Source organism: Sciurus vulgaris (assembly GCF_902686455.1).
Source record: "Sciurus vulgaris genome assembly, chromosome: 7".
NCBI lineage: Eukaryota > Metazoa > Chordata > Mammalia > Rodentia > Sciuridae > Sciurus > Sciurus vulgaris.
The window spans coordinates 91,281,019-91,294,745 of NC_136467.1; the positions used below are offsets into that span (position 1 = coordinate 91,281,019).

Sequence of the window (13,727 nt, forward strand, 5' to 3'; positions counted from 1 at the left end):
TCAGTTTAGGAACTAACTTCCTTAACCAGACTCCTAAAGTACAAGAAGTAAAATCAAGAATCAATAAATGGGATGGATTCAAACTAAAAAGCTTTGTCTCAGCAATAATATGCAGAGAGAGCCTACAGGATGGGAGGAAATTTTTACCACATGCACCTCTGAGAGATCACTAATCTCCAGGATATATATAAAAATCAAAAAACTCAACACCAAAAAATAGATATATAATCCAATCAATAAATAGGCTAAACTGAACACTTTGCAAAAAAAGAAATACAACTGAACAACAAACATGAAAAAATGTTCATCATCTCTAGTGATTAAAGAAATGGAAATTAAAACTAAGATTTCATCTCACTTCAGTCAGAATGGCAATTATCAAGAATACAAGCAACAATAAATGTCAGCGAGGATGTGGGGGAAAAGGTACACTGGTGGGACAGCAAATTGGTGCAACCACTATGGAAAGCAGTATGGAGATTCCTCAGAAAATAGTTGGAATGGAACTACCATTTGATCCAGCTATCCCACTCCTTGGCTTATACCCAAAGGACTTAAAATCAGCATACTAGAGTGACGCAGTCACATCAACGTTTACAGCAGCTCAATTCACAACAGCTAAGCTATGGAACCAACCTAGGTGCCCTTCAACAGATGAATGGATAAAGAAAATGTGATGTATATACACAATGGAATATTACTCAGTCTTAAAGAAGAATGAAATAATGGCATTTGCAGGTAAATGGATGGAGTTGGAGATTATCATGCTAAGCAAAATAAGCCAATCCCCCAAAACCAAAGGGGGAATATTTTCTCTGACAAGCGGATGCTAATCCATAATAGCAGGTGGGTGGGGGAATGAAGGAAGTTTGGATTGTATAGAGGGGAGTAAGGGGAGGGGAGGGGGTGTGGGAATGGAAAGGACAGTGAAATGAGACAGACATTATTACCCTATATGCGTGTATGATTATACTATAGGTGTGACTCTGTACCATGTTTAGCCAGAGAAAGTAGAAGTTGTGTTCCATTTGTGTACAATGTGTCAAACACATTCTACTGTCATTCTAACTAATTAGAATTTTAATACAAAGGTTTCCAGCTCCTATCTACAAAGATAAGGTAGACAAATACATTTCAAAATCTATGAAGTATTATATAAAAAAGCACACTTATTTGAACACCTTTTTTAAAATTATGTATTCTTATGAGTTTTTGAAATTCTTGCTATTATCACCATTTTAAACAGAATAATGCTATGATGATAAAACCTAGTGATTCAAAACTGAAAAAGAAATGACCACTAACAAATACCTTATAGATTAAGTGCTAGCAACAGAGTGCTTAAAACTCATTTAGATCATTCTTGGATATGACTTATGAGTAAAAAACAATTCTCAAATGGACATTTAATGAGCTTTCAATATATCATTAAGTTCAAGCTTTCCAGGAGTTTAGAAATCATTTGAAAAAAGGATTTCTGGCCAGGCACAGTGGTGCATACCTGTAATCCCAATGACTTGGGAGGCTGAGGCAGGAGGCTGGCAAGTTTGAGGCCAAACTCAGCAACCTGACTCAAACTCAGCAAGCCTCAAAATAAAAAGGGCTGGGCATGTAATTCATGGTAAAGAACTCCTGGTCAATTCCCAGTATCCTCTCCCCACCTCCCCAAATAAAAAGTTTTCCAGTGTCATTTATACTCCTGGCATGTCTGTTTACACAAAAGCTAAAAACATTTACTAAATTAATAAAAAAATCACATGGAAGACATATCAATTTAACTCAACATTATTAGGAGTGTTAAAAGACACTGATATACCCCAAGTTAATCAAGTAAACATGGCCACCAAACATGTGGAAGAAACCTAAGTCTTAATATATTAACTTTTAAAGCTCTGAGTAAGAAATATATCAAATTTGTGAAAGCTTTCAAATGTTAAGTCCTTTACTTGCCACATTAAGTCACCCTGAAGACAATAATTAACATGGCAACTAAAATATGGAGAGATTAATGAAATGAACCTCAAACCAAAATTTTGCCAATGATCTAAAGTCCTAGAGTTAAATTTGGGTATTTATTTTTCTTAATTATGTGCTTACATTTGCTGTTTCCACCTTCCTTCCTCTTCGCTAACATAATTACCATGAGCAGCTGAGATGTTTTGACAATTATATGCTAGGCACTGTACTAAGAATACAGCATGCCTTTATCTTATCTCTTACAACAATACTATGAAGTGTAGACAATATGATCATCCTGCTCTACAGAAGAGGAAACAAAATTGTAATGAAAAGAACTAATAAAAAGTATAAATCAGTAACTGTTTTTTTACCCTAATCCTAACTTACCATCTAAAGAAAAAGAAAGGAAGAGGTGATGGTGTGCAGTGGGGGAAAGATGCTGAAGGAAAAAAGCAAATAATGTGGCAGTTCACTCTCACCTACTCAGATCTTTAGGAATTCCCTGCATCACTGTCCTTCCAACTTTGACTATTGGCCAAGGGAAGGGAGAGGAGGAGGGCATAACGAGCGGATTTCTGTGGTCCAAGTGTTTCAAATTTCCCCAACTACACATTGAATTAAGAAACAGCCAGGGAGGACAGACTCATTCTATCACTGAAGAAGGCAGAATTCTAAAATATCCAACAAAATTCACACCTCCTGGTGCACACCCTGTTTAATCCCTCCTCTCAATTGTAGGCAGGACTATGAACATAATGGATTTTTCGCTCCATTGTTTAGGATGTTATATGACAAAGATGAAGGAACTGTGCAGAAGTAATTAAGATGCCAGCTGATGATCAGTTAAGCCAAAGGAAGTTGATCTTGGATGAGTCTGGCCTAATCAGGTGGGTCCTTAAAAGCAGGTGGACCCTTCCTAAAATGAGAGAGCAATTCTCCTCAGCCTGGAAGAAGTAAACTGCTATGCTGTGAGAGGAAGGGGATATCAGGCAAAGACTTGAGGGTGGATCCTAGGAAGATGTCCTATGGGACATTAGCAAGGACATGGAATCTCAAGAACTGTGAGCTTGGAAGAATAGCCTGAGCCTCATATATAAGATCACAGCCCTGGACAACTCTGATTTCGGCCTAGTAAGATCCAGAGCAGAGATCACCATGATCCAAGCCCAGACTCAAGCTACAGAAACTGTAAGATAGCAAATAAGTATTGTTTTAAGTCACCAAATTTCTAGTAATTTATGAAACAGGAAATAAAATTAATATAATAACCAATCCCTTTAAAAAGTGCAAAATCCTGAGCACTCTGGGATTCAAGTTCTCCATATAATCTGTTTGTCTTTTGAAATTTACCTCCTCATGTATTTATTATCTCTTCCTCCTCTACCCACTCCTGATAAGCCCTCTTTCACACCTGCTAAACAGAAAAGTTTTATGAAGGACTCACCAAACCCTAAACACCAAATAATATTCCCAGATTTTCCTTCCTCACCTCACTTTGGCAGAGATGAGGGAAAGTTTCCCTTCAGACTGAAAAGTCTTTCCTGCATTATCAACATTTCCTTCTTACATACCAGCCCATTTCCTCTTGGCTGATAGTATCCCTATTGAGGATAATCTCAAATATAATTCCTTTAAGAATTATTTGAGTGGAAACGAACTACTGCTTTCTAAATTCTGTTTCTATAGCACTTTTATATAATGACAATTACTTTACTCTACTTTAGAATACAGTTCATGTACATGTTCATGACATGCTAAAAGTGAGAGTAAGCTACTTGGGGCAACAATTATACCAACTTCAGTCCACTGCACATGATACACACTCAGTAATGTTGCCTGATTAAATGAACACATAAATAAAGGAATGATCCAAAGGGCTTTCAACAGCCAATTTCTGTGATCACATATCTATTTTCAAAAAGGAGATTAGCACAAATCCCTGGAAAGAATGAAGAAGTATTGAGGGTCGATATGAATGAACTCAAAGTGCCCATGTCTGTGTCCAGGACCATGTAGTTATAAGACACACACACATAAAATCTTTTCTAGTTTGAGACTATATAATGGTAAACATTTCTTCCAGTACAAAAACATTTCTACTTAGAACATATTTTCCTTTGTTTTTGCCCTTCTCTGAACTTTGCTTTTCTCCTTTAAGCCTCCTTCTGTAACTCATGTTTACAGTGCCACAGAGCACTCAACACTGTAAGATCTATACACAACTCCTTTCATCAAAATAACACACATAAGTCCCTCTGCTTTCTCAGAAGTACCATGTTGAAGCCACTTTCCACAACTATAAATAAATCTCTACGAATGAAGGAGATTCCATCCTCTCCTCTCACAAGCTATACAATGTATTCCAATGAAGACTGGTTCCCAGACATATTACAGATGGCCTGGGAGGTAGAGGGGTAACAATTGAGAAAAAGAGCAAAACTGCCTCTTTTTTTTTTTTGTAGTTTATTGCTTTCTATTTTGTCACAAATTTTGAAATGTTTATGCTAGAGAAAGGCAATAAATATATTGGTATTGTGGTTTAAAGGGTTAATAACTATTGCTTTACACAGAGGAAAAGGGTCACCTTTAGGTCTTCACTGCAAAACTCAAAATAAGAAAATAAATTAAGAGCAGTAACATACTGGAACACCTTTTAAAAAAAAATGAGAAACAAGAAGAAACAGACAAATTATAAAAATCAAGCAAAAGCTACAAACTAATTTGGAACTATTTAATATTGAGTAACAGTAACATCAAGCTTAATAGCCACTTGAAAGAGCTCTTTATCAGAGTCATCTCTAGCTTCCACATGACAGAAAACATACAACCCTTGATTTTCTGTTTGACTTATTTTGCTTAACATAATGGTTTCAAATTCCATCCATTTTCCTTCAAATGACAAAATTCCATTATTCTTTATGACGGAATAAAACTCCATTGTGTATACATACCATATTTTCTTTTCCATTCATCCACTGATGAACACCTAGGCTAGTTCCAGAGTTTGGCTATTGTGACTTGTGCTGCTATAAACTTGGGTATGCACGCATCACAAGTGACAACTTTGAGAAGTGTTATGGTACTGTTGGGGCATATTCTGTTCCTAGTCTTCTGAAGAACTTCCAGACTGATTTCCAAAGTGATTACACTAACTTAAATCCCATGAACACTGTAAAAATGTTCCATTTTCTCAACACCCTCTCCAGCATTTATAATTATTTGTGGTTTTGATGGCTGCTATTGTAAGTGGAATAAGGTGAAATTACAGTGTAATTTTGTTTGCATTTCCTTAATTGCTAATAACGTTGAAAATTTTTTCGTATATTTACTGGCCACTTGTATTTCTTCTTTTGAGAAGTATTATTTTAGTGCACTTATCCATTCATTCATTGGGTTATTTGAGGTTTTTTGTTTGTTAGTTTCGGTGTTAAGGTTTTTATATATTCTAGATATGAATCCTTTGAAGAGTAGCTGGTAGAGATTTTCTCCCATTCTGTAGCATCTCTCTTCATGCTCTTGTTTCTTCTCTGTACAGAAGCTTTTTAATTTGATGTCATCTCATTTACAAACTCTTGCCATTACTTCCTGATCTTTAAAGATCCTACAGAAAAAGTTACTACTATATGTTGGGGTGTTGGCCCTACATTTTCTTCATGCAGTCTCAATATTTCTGGTCTAATTCCAAGGTCTTTGATGCACTTTGAACTGATTTTTGTGTAGGGCGACAGACAGGAGGATCTAGTTTAATTCCACACGTGAATATTCAGTTTTTCCAGTACTTGTTTAAAAGGCTGTCTTTTCTCCAAGGTATGTTTTTGGCACCTTTATTAAGGATCAGATGATTGAATCTGTGTGGGTTTCTCTCTTCTATTCTATTCTTCTTATCTTCTATTCTGTACCACTGGTCTATTTATCTATTTTTATGCCAGTAGCATGCAGTTTTGGTTACTATAGCTCTGTAGTATAATTTGAAGTCATACTATGATGCCTCTAGCCTTGCTTTATTGGTTTAGATTGCTTTGCCTATTCTGGGTCTTTTGTTCTTCCAAATGAATTTTAGATTTTTTTTTCCCTAGTTCTGTAAAGAATACCACTGTTATTTTGATGCAGACTGCACTGAATCTGTATATTGTTTTTGGTAGTAAGACAATTTTAAGAATATTAATTCTGCCTATCCACAAACAAGGGAAGTCTTTCTACATTCTTGTGTCTTCTTCAATTTCTTTCTTCAGTGTTCTCTAGTTTTCAGTGCAGAGGTCTTCCACTCCTTGGTTAGATTTATTTCCAGGGTTTTTTGTTGGTGGTGGTGGTAGTTTTTGAGGCTACTGTGAATAGAAAATTTTCCTGATTTCTTTCTCAACAGATTATTAGTGTACAGAAAAGCTATTGCTTTTTTAATATTGATTTTGTAACCTGCTACTTTGCTGAATCTGTTTATTAGCTCTAGGAGTCTTCAGTGGAGCTTTTCGGATCTTCTATGTATAGGATCGTACATCGACAGTGATAACTTGACTCCTTCCTTTCCTATTTTTATTCTTTATACTCCCTTTTCTTGCCTAATTACTCTGGCTAGAATTTCTAGTGCTATACTGAATAGCAGTGGTGAGAGTAGACATCTTTGTCTTTTTCCAGATTTTACAGGCAACACTTTCAGTTTTTGAATTTTTTAGTATATCACTTCTCCATATGGACTGAAAATGAGACAAATGAAACAAAAACTGTTGCCTATGAAATACTTAACAAATGATTTCACCACAAAATTAGTTTATAGCTTATTTACTTAATTTTGGTACTGGGGATTTAACCCAGGGGTACTTTACCACTGAGTCAAAACTGTTGCCTATGAAATACTTAACAAATGATTTCACCACAAAATTAGTTTATAGCTTATTTACTTATTTTTGGTACTGGGGATTTAACCCAGGGGTACTTTACCACTGTGTCACACTTCAGTTCTTCTACTTTTTTGAGACAGGGTCTCACCAAACTGCTTGGCCTCACCAAGTTGCAGAAGTTGGCCTTACTTGCAATCCTTTTGCTTCAGCCTCCTAAGTTAAATCACTGGGTTGCAGGCTTGATAAAAGTCAAGAAGACTTGACTTTCTTTTTTTATTTAATATATGTTCCTGGAATTTAGCAAAATAAATTTTTCTCCCTTTTCTATTAGTAGCCTCATTTTTAGAAATTTCATAAAATTAACTTTATTAAATATCATATAAGCATTTATTAAACTCTTATTCAGAACATACTCCCTTCTGAATCAGAAGATCTGCTTTGCAGATCAATATTATGTGATCCCTCCCCCCCAAATTTCCAATACTTAAAATATCTAAACATACATAACTAGCATATTGTTACAACAAATAAATTTAACTACTGTAAACTTTGATATCTATTCAACAAACATCAGTTGGTTAGAGCTGAAGGTTTTACTTACATTTGTAATAGCTATAGCGTTTTTATCATAGTATTTCTTCTTTTCATATTTATCTCTGATGAAAAATTCTACAGCTCTGAAAACAGATAACTTAAGGAAAACCATAAATTTAATCACATTTATTTATCTTTATTCATTCTCTCAAAAAAGACTACATTTTAAAATTTTTTACTCTCCAATCTGTGCTTTCTCTTAACACTATTTCTGTTCTAAGTTCTGTAACCTTCTTTCCTCTCCCCTATAAAAAAAAGTTCAATTTTTCAGGAAATTTTCCCATTCAAGAACAAAAACCACCCAAACCAACTTGAAAAAGAACAACTGAATATAATTTTTAATTTCTCCACTACCACCACCACCCCTACCCCCAACTAAATTCAATTAAGGTTCACTTAGAGTTAACAGTATAAGTAAAGAAACTAACACCCAGGCAGTACTCACAATGTGACAAACATCATTTTATAAATTGTGCGTATTGATTCCTTTAATTCCTCTCACAACTCAGTAATAAAATACTCTTATTTTCACATCATAGATGAAGAACTAGTAACTTAGAGTGTGTACTGTATTGTGATTCCAATACAATGCTGTTTCCCACTAAACATGCTGTATCATACACAGGTCAGTGTATGATATGTGATTCCTTTTGGATTACAAAAATAATGACCAAATTTTTTCTTGCAAAGTTGAAGAAGGTAGAAATCAAGAGCTAAAACTAGGGATTTCACTATAAGAAATGCTTTCAGGAATTACCTAAGTAGTAAGCAATTTAAAAAAAATTATCTAAGGTCAAAGTTAATCTCATTGATACATATATACTGTTTTACAAGGATACAAAAATAAAATACAGCGTTAGTATAGGAAAACTCACTAGGAACTTCCTAATTTTTTAACAGAAAACATCACTTTTTTAAAAAATCAAAGTACACGAAGGAAATTTTTTTAATTCCATGGCAGTCACTCAAGGAAGGACTGTAATTTAAGGAACATACTACGTCTTTGGTTGCTCTCAGTTTCTACCTTCCTCTTTGAGCAAAAATGTCTCACAAGGTCCTTATGTGTTTTTGCACAAAATTCCAAATGTGAATCAATACCTCACTATTAGTTCACCTAAAGAACTATCCCAGGAGTTAGCAAACTTTTTAAAAATAATTTTTAGTTGTAGGTGGACACAATCTTTTTATTTTAAGTGGTGCTGAGGATCAAACCCAATGCCTTGCACATAGGAGGCAAGCATTCTTACCACTGAACTGCAGTCCCAGCCCCACAAACTTTTCCTTATAATGCCACATAGTAAATATTTTAGGCTTTGTTTGAGAGCTGATAACCATTTAACTCTGCCTCAATAGCTACAAAGTGGCCATAAAAACTTCAAAATGAGTGGGCATAGCTGGGTTCTAGTAAAATATCATATACAAAATCAGGCAACTGGTTCATAGGCCTGTAGTTACTGACTCCTGAACTCTATTCACTGCTGAAAGCAAAGAATAGCCATGATGAATTTATAGAGGGAACCCTGCCTATAAACTGTCATTATACAGACAATTTAGAGAATGTTCAAAGGAAATTTTGTACAACCTCATTTGTTATACTGGTAGGCATTTATTTAACTTGAGGTTACTGTGACTCTGAACTTAGCCAATCTATCTAGACCCATGCCTAGATATGTAAAAAAGATAGTCATACTTACCTCACAAGGTTGAAAGATCTATCTATCTATATATCTATATATAGACAGATATATCACTTAGTGTAATACCTAAGAAACAGCAAGTATTTGATAAATGAAGTTAGTTTTTATTTTTACATAACTTTGTGCCTCAGTTCCACCAGTTTTAAAATGTACTTATTTTAGTATCATCTTACAGGATTATTTTAAGAATTAAATATGTTATATATGTAAAATACTAAGGAAGAATGGTATGTAACACAGTGCTATTTTAAGTTTTAGCACTTATTAACAATATAAAGATATTTTGATAGGCAAATCTGTTAAAAAATAGGGCCCATAATGGGGTAAAAAGGAAACAATAACTGGGTTAAGGACTAAGAGGACTTGCAAATAATCAAGTTTAAACATATGTGTTAATGAAAAACAACAACAAAAGAGCAATACAATTGAACATCAGGAAATATTTATCTTCATGTTCCAGGCTCCAGATGTCATTTAAGATATAAGGACACAGATGCATTGATGTAGATTAACAACACAACCAAAGAAACAGAAAGAAAATGTGAGTATTTTAGGGAATCGAGATAAGGAATATATTAATAATAATTCAAGTTTAAGTGGCTGATTGGGAATTTAATAAATAAAAACATCCCAAAATCATCTCCATGCCTATAATCACAAATCATTATTAGGTAAACACTCCTAAATCTTTCTACCTTCAAAACTAACAATTAGTACAAGCTCAGAAATTTTTTTACCATTACTACTATGCTTTATCTTTTAATATATACTTGTTTTTTAAGACTTTTCTCCATTCTTTAAAGATATCACTTGAAACACAAATTAATATCTACTCCCAAATAAAAAAATCTAGTTTCAGACATATACTACTGACAGCAATAAAACTCCAAAAAGCCCAAAGGAGAACTGCTGATTAGCTTTGATGCACAATAGATCTCATGGAACTGAGTTTTTTAGATAAGATGAAAGTTTTTAGATAAGTTTTTAGAAAGTTTTTAGATAAGATGAAATATCCTAATAATGAAAAGCTTAATGCAAAGCTTTATCATTTGTCATGCATTAGCACATGTAGTCTATAATTAACCACATCCCGTATGAGGAATTACACTTTCACGGCAGCTTTTGTAAAACTTTTATAAACTGTAAAGCTTTTTAAAAGCGTTCCTGTTCATTGATGGCACTATGTAACTCAGATCTTCATCATTGCTCCTTTTGGGCTGTACCACTCACTATTCTACATATTCTCTCTCTGCCTCTAGGATCTCTATCCTCCTCCAACCAATTTTCTTTGAGGTAAAAGTTAATGCTTTAATGTTTCTCCTGGTTTAAAACCCTTCATGGGTTTTCAAACACATCAACCCTTGAGACAATGAAATGAGGTCCAAACTGCTCTACATGCTTTGAAAACCCTTAATCTAGACCAAAATACCTTATAAGATTCTTCATCCACTTGACCTACAAAACTGAACTTTTACCATGTCAAAACCATCTAAAAGGTCATATTTTCTCACTCTTTCATACATTTTTGCTCACACAATTTTTAAACCTGAAGTGTACCTCCCACTCTTACCCTAGGATTTTTCTAAAACAAAAATACCCTTGGATATCAGTTTGCTAAAATTGAGAAAGAAAGGGAATCACAGAAATAGAAAAAGCCAAATGCAAATTACTAATTTTTCAATTATAACTTAAAAAATTTCAGTCCAAATTAAAAAAAAGAAATATACAATAACCTGTACCTATGTGTGAGAAAAGAGAATTATTTTCCACAGGCCACACATACTGTTTTCCTACCGAAATGGGCAATACATAACTGACCTTTAAGAAACTACATTTTATTGTCAGAATAAAAAATGTTTATTACCTTTGGACAGAATTCAAACACCTACAACTAATTAAATATTCCTATTTATAAAGCAGCACAATTTCAATGACCTACCTTCTGAAACTTTGATGAACTTTAGAAATCCTATTATTAAGGTTTGGATATGGGGTAACCCCTGAAAGCTCATGTGTGAAAAAAATCCAGGAATGTTCAGAGGTAATGATCAGATCATGAAAGCTGTAATCTAATCAATAGATTAATCCATTTGATGGGTTAATAATTTGAAAAGATAAATGGGTGGTTACTGTAGGCAGTTAGGGCATGGCTGGAGGAAGTAGGTCACTGTTGACACACCCTTGGGCATCACATTCCTGGCTCCATACCTTCCTGTTCTCTCTGCTTCCTGGCTTTCAAGAACCTGAGCAGCATTCCACTGCTGCACCCTTTTGCCATGATGTCCTGTCTCACCTAGGGCCCAGAGCTGTGAAGTCAGTCAACCCTGGACTGAACTCTGAAACCATGAGTCAAATTAAACTTTTTCTCCTTTGAGTTGTTCCTGCCAGATATTTTGGTCACAGCAACCAAAATCTGATGAACACACCTAAAGAATCAAATGATTTTATCCTTAACAAATGTGAAATGCATCCTGACTAAAATGTCTGGGAAAACAGTCTATCCACTCAAAAAAGCAGATATGTAAAGCAAACAGTTGTGCAACCTATGATAGAGGTTATATTACTAAATATATAGTGTTACAGGTCATAACACTGAGTATTTATTTTAAGGCATAAATGCCAAACTGCTTCACATAATTATTAAAGTTGATTTAAAAAATCTTTATGGAAATGATTTTTAAAATGCTCAGGATGCACACAAATCAAATCTCTAATAATAGTTTAAAATAATAAGCAACAAATACTCTCCTATCAAGAGATCAAGATCAATTAAGAAGAATCAGTCATAAAATTTTATACATAGTAATAGTTACATAAAAATACTATATTATAGGTTATCAAATTCCTATTTAAAAACCTACTATATACAAAGTATAGCTTAAAAACAATCAATTTCTACCCTTAATGAACAAGAATGTGATATAATTCATATCCTCCTAAATACTAACAGATAAAATATGACTAGTAGATAGAAGTTAATCTTAACCCCACAATAAACAAGTTCTAAAGGATACTGATCTGTCTGTGGTCTTCGAAAGTTCTCTGGAAGGTTGGCTTCATACAGTAGTCTTGCTTTAGTATTTCCCATATCTTGCATGCACTGTAGTTAAAAAAAAAAAAAATCAAGTATTTTCATTATTCATATGAACATTAAAAAATACTTCTTATACATGCATACACACATACACAAATACCAAATAACATTTATTACTTCCAATACATGTTTTCTGATTAAAAAACTAATTTAAAACTGGGTGCAGTGGTGCATACCTGTAATCCCAACTGCTCAGGAAGCTAAGGCAGGAAGATTGCAAGTTTAAGGCTAGCTTGGTCAACTTAGTGAGAACCTAACTCAAAACAAAAAAGGGGCTGTGGTTGTAGCTCAGTGGTATAGCACCCATTGGTTCAATCCCCAGTACTACAAAAAAAACATGTTTTTTAAAAATCATAACTATGAAATTAATTACTCAAGTTCCAAATAGAAGCACTATTTTTAATCTTTAAAATTTTCAATACATGTGGGTTCGGTTTTTTTATCTTTTTTCTGTGAAAATACCATCTTTATATTCACTACTTTATAAAAATGAAATTTCTGGCAGTTTATAGGCAGTTTTATTCTTTTTTAAATGTGCCAGTATGCAGTCATTTCCCGAATTAACAACTCACAATCAAATTATCTTTAAGTTTCAAACACTCAAGGAGTCCCACAATGAACAATCAATAGCACAATCCAGATAAATTCAGATAAATGAGAAATAGTGCTAATCTAAAATTCTCAGGAGTTAATTAATGAATTAATTTCTCAGGAGTTATTAATCCCTGAAATTTTACTGAAAGTTTTCCCCATCAAACAAATACCTCTGTGGCTAACAGCTCAATTTTACATACAAGCTCAGGGTACACAGAACTTTCGTGTGGTTTGAATGGGTGTTCCCCAAAGGTCCACATGTTAATAACTTAGTCCTCTGGGTAGCACTACTAAGAGACAGTAGAAACTTTACATGGAGACTACTGGAAGATCCTTAGCAGTAGGCCCTTCAATGGGATTATAAGATCCCAGTCTCTCAGTTTCTCTCTTTCCAGTCTCATAATGTAATAAGCAGTGTGCTCCCACTATTGCCATCTGGAGCCTTTAAGAGACCCAAATCAATAAGGCACTCAATCTTGGACTAGAACCTCCAGAATCATAAACTAAACCAAACTTTTCTTTTTATAGGTTAACTGCCTCAGGTATTTCACTACAGCAACATAAAGCTGACTAATACAAACCTCTCCCCTAAAACTGATGAACTCCAAAGGTAAGAATTATGGCTCAGCAGACATAAAATAATTTGATAGTCATTTAAACCAGTTTAATTAAGTTTCAGTTTGATCTATGAGGGATGACTAGCCAAAGAGTACTTCCTTAACATTTTGTTACATTAGAAACTAAATATAAGACTTATAAACATTATGCTATATTACATTATTAACATAAAGCTTGAGTCCATTAAACTATTTTAATTGGTTGAAAGGTCAACTTTTATAATGTGTTTCTTCCTGATTTCTCAGGCACACAACCACTACACTACTGATAATGCAATTCAGGTTTAACAGATTACCTGATGTTTACCTTGAGTTGTAGTCCTCAAGTGTACAGAAT

At 34.2% G+C, this 13,727-nt stretch overlaps 1 protein-coding gene across 8 annotated transcripts in view; it reads right to left on the minus strand.

Moving 5' to 3' along the window:
* Positions 1–13,727, minus strand: part of SMAP1 (small ArfGAP 1) — a 182,131-nt gene that overhangs the window by 89,861 nt on the left and 78,543 nt on the right. For all 8 annotated transcript variants that reach the window (XM_079146538.1, XM_079146536.1, XM_079146535.1 and 5 more), the window contains 2 exons: positions 12,100–12,185; positions 7,396–7,471 (listed from right to left, as the gene is read on the minus strand). In XM_079146538.1, coding sequence (XP_079002664.1) covers positions 7,396–7,471; positions 12,100–12,182 — 159 coding nt within the window. In that variant the 5' untranslated portion in view covers positions 12,183–12,185. The remainder of the gene's footprint in view (positions 1–7,395; positions 7,472–12,099; positions 12,186–13,727) is intronic.